The 7,035-nt window shown below is 47.1% G+C and overlaps 1 protein-coding gene across 2 annotated transcripts in view; it reads right to left on the reverse strand.

Annotated features, from left to right (window-relative positions):
- LOC108941966 (transmembrane protein 163-like) overlaps positions 1–2,320 on the reverse strand; it is a 91,812-nt gene extending 89,492 nt beyond the window's left edge. For both annotated transcript variants that reach the window (XM_018764930.2, XM_018764929.2), the window contains exon 1: positions 1,885–2,320. In XM_018764930.2, the coding sequence (XP_018620446.1) occupies positions 1,885–2,065 (181 nt within the window). In that variant the 5' untranslated portion in view covers positions 2,066–2,320. The remainder of the gene's footprint in view (positions 1–1,884) is intronic.
- Between the last annotated feature and the right edge of the window lie 4,715 nt (positions 2,321–7,035).

The following is a 7,035-nucleotide window of genomic DNA, read 5'->3' on the forward strand; positions in this document are numbered from 1 at the left end:
AGCAAACCAGGTAGATTCTGGTTATGGAAGCAATATCATAACGAGCAATATGACAATCAATGAGAGTCCTCTATCAAATTCTTTAAAATAATGGCTGTTTAAAATATTTCTAGGTGTTGTGACTGAACTATAATTCATGCTGTGAGCACACCCACACTCCTGAGCAGACTGAAAATTTCAAGTAAATCCGTTTCTTAAGAATTAATTCAGATAAAATAAATTCAGAAGATACATACACTCATATATACATACAAGCATACACATATACACATAAGTAAACAAATAAAAACATTTGTACGTATGAAAAAAACACGACCGATAAAGCCAATACGAACAATATTGTAACGACCCTCTTTACTGCATTTTTGGGCACGAAGATTTGCTTCTTGTACATAGTTGTATTATGGGTAAATTGTAAATTAGAGTGTACAACCACTGGGGGCACTTCTGGGGGAAATGACAGGGTGACCATGTCTGCCAGTATCTCAGAGAGAGTCAGAGGGCGCTAAGTAGGCTGGGAAGGCTGGCTAGAAGCACAGGTCCTGGAGGAAACGGGGTCCTCGGACCAAGAGCATTATTTCCCTGTGTGTCAGTGTTCAATTAAAATGTTTGAAATGAACACTGCTTTTTCTTTGCCCCCGCCAAACCCATGGTGCTGCGCGCCACATTGGTGTCAGAGTGGGATGGGGCAGGATGATGAGAGGCTGGATCAGGAAACAGTTGAGCACCAAAGATGGAGAAGGGGAAAATGGCACCATGAGAGAAGAGAATGGGATGACGGAACTGTGTCCGGCAAAAGAAGAGCCTGCGACAGTGGAGGTTGAGGCAGAGAAGTTGGTGGAGAGCATGAGTGTCCAGGGGGACCCCAGGGAAGCGCATGTTGTGACGAAGATGGCTGAGAAGAGCTGTGAGGAACTGCTGGAGAGGGGCGAGCAGGTTGAGTGGGGTCTCCCAGCGCCCTGGGAAAACGCAGAAGCAGGCAGCGAATTGCCATGGACCACGGGTGCTGAGGAAAGTCGCCCCACAGAGAGCGACGCTTTCCCGAGGAGGTCAGACGACGTGCTGGACGATGCGGAGCAGCGTGCCTCGTCTGTAGACAGGCAGGGCTCCGTGGCGGAGGTGAGCAAACCAGCCAACATGAATTCGCCCGCAGATAAAGATTTCAACGCTTTTGGGGAAAAAGCGCCCAGCCTGCCCGAGCTTTCTAAAAGGGAGGTGCGGCGGAGCAAAGCCCGCAAAAGCAGGAGGGCTGCACAAAACGAAGCAGCCAGTTTTACAAGGGCTGCGGTGGACTCGGCGTGCGGCGAGGCAGCAGAGGTGAGAACAGCAAGCAGGGCAGCTTGCCCAGGTCCTCCACCTAAAGGTAACCGAGTGGTAAGAGGTGCGGCGAGACGGCCAGGGGCACAAGAAAGATGCTTACTCCCAGACAACGGAGCTGGGATAGCGTGGAGTGGCAGCGGAGAGTGCACCCGATGGTCCTTCGGGAGCCAGTCAGCTGCAGGCAGCACAAGGTGGTCGGCGAAAACCACATGGGTGCCACAAAAAACACCACTTCCATTGTACATACATACATGTCATGTCAACTATGGCCAGTCCCCAGTTTTGTCAGACAACTGATTGCCGTTATTCCTGCAAGCTAGAACTACTAGAAGGGACTGTTCTGCTCCATGTAGTGTGCTGTGCGCTATAAATTCTCCTTTATTATGAGCAGTAGCGCATCTGATATGTGTGAAGATAAGTACTCTTATCAGTTAGACTGTTCACAAATCTCTTACGCGCTAAATAATATTATCACACGCATACATGCGACTAAGTAACGCCGTTTCAAAACTGCATCCGTACCTTGAAAAATCTAAACGTTTTCTGCAGATTTACAGAAATTACCTTGTCCTTCCACGCTGTCGCAGATCTTCATCTCCTGCTCCAGGTTCATGGTGAACTGGTCTCCCTGGTCGCCTGTCCCGGGTGGGTTCTGCTCCTGTTGGGCACACTGCCCGTTCCGGACCGGGTCCGCGGCAGAGCGGTCCGGCACTGGACTCTGCTCGGGGGCCGAAGAGTCGCTCATGACCGCGCGCTCTCGCCCTAAGATAAAGACAGCCGTCGCGTTCACACCTGAGTGCCAAGTGCTGCGTGTCCTGTTTCCCTCCAGCACCTGGACGCGAGCACGCCGCTGGATCCGCAGCGCAAACAGAGCCAAGCCCTTGTCTGCACACGTCCCCGACAGCGCATCAAACGGTCGATTCTCCACGCAGCCTTCACCGCGCTCCAGCACCCACCCGTGAAGCGGCGCACGGATACTGCAGCACGCGGGCGCTAATGAAGTAGCCCAGTGAATGACAGCAACCTGTGGCTGCGTGGGGGGGTTGGGGGGGTTGGGGGGCGCGGCAGATTTCGTCTGTGCCTGCTCTACTATGGCGGGTCAGGGTTGAGTCCTGCAGTTTGGGTGGCTTGCGGAGGACTGGTGTCCCATCCGCGGTGTGTCCCCTCCCCCTCCAGCCCTGTGCCCTGCGCTGCCGAGCTAGGCTCCAATTCGCCGGGACAAGCCCGCGGCTTCGGGCTGTGTGTGTGTGTGTGTGTGTGTGTCCGTGTGTGTGCGCGCGTGGGCGGATGCGGGAGGGGGAACGGGGGCTTCGTGGTGCTGGGACACACACCAGCAAACAACAGCAGCGAATGAAACCAGTGAGCGGTACTGAACATGCAGCTCTAGCAAACAACAACTCTGGCTAACATCTGAAAACGCAGCAGTGAACAACAGCATTGAGCAAAACCACTGGACAGCACCAGTAGTAAACACCACCACTGACAAACTGTACTTAAAACACCACTGGACAGCACCCATGAAGTTCGATGAACAATGACACCAAGCAAAACCAGCAAACAGCAATGAACAACAGCACCAGAAAGCAACACCACTGACTGAACAGCATCAGTGGACAGTAGCGCCGAACAAAACCAGAGAATAATACCACTGAACAAAACTCGTGAAGACCACTGAAAGTCAACACTACCAAATAACACCACTGAACAAAATCAGTGAACAACACTACTGCAAAAAAAACAAACATATAGTATAAGCACTACTAAACAAAGTACTACAGCACCAGTGAACCATGCCACGGGACAAAACCAGTGAAGAAACAACTGAATAACATCAGTGAAAAAAGCTAGTAAACAACACCTCTGAAACTGGGCCAAATGTGCTGCAGTAACACCAGCTGGTGTTTGGAAAAACCCCTTGGAAAATGTATCAAATATAATTTTGAAAAATATTTTCCAAAATTTTATTCATTACTAAAACTTCATCCACAAATACTTGTAACATGTAATTGTTATAAGAATTGCTACAATAATGACTTATGTTGTTTTTATGTAGAAGCATATAAATTAAAATTGTTAGGCTGTTTATAGATAATTTGAAAGAAAAAACTATAAGCACATTAAACTTAACAGCATTACATTACATAATGTATTATTTCACTCATTGCTTCTTCAGGAAACTACTGACACATTTTACAAACTTGAGCTGTCAGTTGATAAGTTATGCACCAAAATGAATGGTATGGTAGGTATGGTAAAGCACAACACTACTGAATAAAACCTGTCTTTGTACAGTGACAGTATACACTGTTAGAAGCAGTAAATACTGATAGAAAGACAACAGTAGCAGATACTGTGGTTTAACTGCTCTGTAATAACAATAGAAAGTATCTTTCTGCTCCCAGTCAGTATGACTTTTCAGAAAAATGGTTTCATTCAAGCTTGGACACATGATAATGGTTTGTCTGGCCTTATCTGAAGAAATTAAGTTACTGCACAGGACTACTAGCTTTCCAAGCTATGTCTTTCCAGTTAAAGTATTCATTGTTCATTGTTAAATCTCATCAATGTACATTCAGAAGTGTGCATGAATGCTAGGAATTGCATCTGTTCAAGAATATATTCGGTATTACTGGGAACACATTTGAACTCAAAGTTTTAAAAAATTCTACTAGAGAATTTAATATAAGGTATACTTAACTAATCAACAAATCACTCAAAACTGAGACACTGGAGTAAGTATCATGGTCATACATGTCCAAAGATAAAGGCCTTTATTGGTCGGTTAAATGTATGTAATTACTAAACATATACACTGGTAAAGGGGGGGTGTGGCCTGCTCTGTGGTGGGTTTGAGGTTCGAGTCCTGTTTGGGGTGCCTTCTTGCAGACTGGCGTCCCGTCCAGGGTGTGTCCCCTCCCCCTTCAGCTTTATGCCCTGTGTTGCCAGGTTAGGTTCCAGCTCGCTGCAACCCCACTCGGAACAAGCATTTGTAGACATTGTGTGTGTACACTGGAAAACTATACATATAGCATATGTTGAGGTGTTCGGTTGTTTGCCGAGCTTGGCATTTAGGTTGCAAACGTTTCATCACCAGTTGAGGTGACATCATCAGTGTGCAACTTGTGTGATTTGTGTTGGATGCCTCTTCCTTTATATGTAGTTTGATGGGTGGATGGGCCCTGTAGGTTTAACTGAGATTGAGAGCGACGGGCAACACCCACCCATCCACCCATCAAATAAACATATATAAACATATATCTTAAAAAAAATGCAGCTGATTAGGTAAAACATGAAATATTTTGTCTTTATACTGTGTTTAAATACAACTCAAAGTAAATATACTCCTTTTTGTTTTTGTTAGCATTTTCCATACTGTTCCAACTGTTTTGGAATTGGGGTTAAAGTTTTTTCTGTGTAATTTTATATCTATCATATATTATCATTTTGTATATACATATTGTCACGTCCACGCCCACAACTCAGCCGACAACACCTGACTCTGCTCTAGCACCTGCTCACCCTTTAAAAGACCCTCCTCAGTTCCCATACCTTTGCTGAATCTTGTCAGGAACAATTGCCTTTCCTTGTGACTCCTCGCTCGTACGCATCTCCAGTTCTCAGTTCACGTTCTCAGGTTTTGAACCCTAGCTTTGTTTCTCGACCACATCCATGGATCTTCGTTTCAACTCCGTTCGACTGACTCTTCGCTTCATCTCCCGACCTCGCCCATGGATTCCCGCTCTGACCCCGACTGTCGATCAACCAACCCTCCGCCTGTCCCCAATACTGAGAACTTGCCTGATCCTCTGACTCCAGACGAACAACTCTGTCTGTCCCGGTTCTCTCGGCCTGACATGACACATATATATGTATATGATGTTCTATCTTCTCATTGAGCACTACCTCGCTACATAAGACCTGAGGAGGCCAGCCAGTGGTGACAGACGAATCCCGTGCTGGCAGAGGATGATGTCCATCTGCCATGACGATCGAGACGTTCCATGCTGAGCTGGGGATCCAAGATACCATTTACCAACATTATCATTATTACTTGTTACACACTGGCTTACAAATTGTTACTTTCTAGAATGCCCATGAGGAGTGGGTAACCACTGGCCCGTGAACTCCCAGAGGTTTTTTTCTCCCTCAACCTTCAGTTGGGAGTTTTTGTTCCTTTCTCCGGTGACCAGTAGGTATACTTATAGCTCTATAATAAGTTCTTCATTATGGTAGCCATTAGTCGACTGTTTTTGTTTGTATCTGTTTTTCTTGCTTTATGCCTGTGCTAAAGTGCTCTGTGTCACTGTGTGAGAAGAGCGCTCCATAAAAATATATATATATACACACACACACACACACACTGTAATGATGACGTATCATGGTGGAGACTAAGGGGTTGCTCCGCCCCCTCGTTGCTGGCTCCCGGGCGCGCAAGCTGATATACTGTGCCTCGCACGTTTTGGAGATTGCTTTAATGTTGGTTATTTTATTGTAAGGACAGCTGTGTGAAATATGTTATCCATAGTTTCCCACAAGATATTAAAAAGAAGGGGGTGCGGTGGCGCGGTGGGTTGGACTGCAGTCCTGCTGTCCAGTGGGTCTGGGGTTCGAGTCCCGCTTGGGGTACCTTGCGACGGACTGGCGTCCCGTCCTCGGTGTGTCCCCTCCCCCTCCGGCCTTACGCCCTGTGTTACCGGGTAGGCTCTGGTTCCCCGTGACCCCGTATGGGACAAGCGGTTCTGAAAATGTGTGTGTGTGTGTGTATTAAAAAGAAGAGCGTCCTTTTGTCCCTGTCCATCGGGATTTATATACTTTTACGCCTTTCTGGAATCCACGTGAGGATCTGGGCTAACTCATTAGCTTAGCCGGATCGTTACAACACACACACACTTTCTGAACCACTTGTCCCATACGGGGTCGCGGGGAGCCGGAGCCTACCCGGCAACCCAGGGCGTAAGGCCGGAGGGGACACACCCAGGACGGGACGCCAATCCGCCGCAAGGCACCCCAAGCGGGACTTGAACCCCAGACCCATCAGAGAGCAGGATCCGGTCCAACCCACTGCGCCACCACACCCCTTGAAAAATAAAATAAAGAAAATAAAATGATTATTTTCATCTTACATAAAAAAAATCCAGGTACACTTCCTGGACCAGTATATATTACCTATGTCGTTCTACCCCAAGGCAGTACTGCCCTCTACTGTACAGCATTGTGAAATATTCTAATTGACCCAGCGGTCACTTTGAGGAAATTGTGTAAACAGGGCCAATAAATGGAATGCAAATCAGTAATGGGGATGCTAAGAAACACACACATTTTCAGAACCGCTTGTCCCATACGGGGTCACGGGGAACCAGAGCCTAACCCAGCAACTCAGGGCACAAAGCTGGAGGGGGAGGGGACACACCCAGGACGGGACACCAGTCCGTCGCAAGGCACCCCAAGCAGGACTCGAACCCCAGACCCACCGGAGAGCAGGACTGTGGTCCAACCCACTGTGCCACCGCACCCCCTGCTAAGAAACAACATAGATTTTATTTTCAGGTTATTCTTACTTATACTCTTTCTTGCTTATGAAGTTTGCTGCCAGAGTAATAAATGCAGTCAAGACATTTTTTAAAAATATTCAAGGTTTATGGAAACCTAATTGTTTTGCTTCACTGAAGAATTTAATGGATCCGTTTTTTTTCAAGTGTAATTTATAAATCCTGA

This window comes from Scleropages formosus, chromosome 21 (genome assembly GCF_900964775.1).
Source record: "Scleropages formosus chromosome 21, fSclFor1.1, whole genome shotgun sequence".
NCBI lineage: Eukaryota > Metazoa > Chordata > Actinopteri > Osteoglossiformes > Osteoglossidae > Scleropages > Scleropages formosus.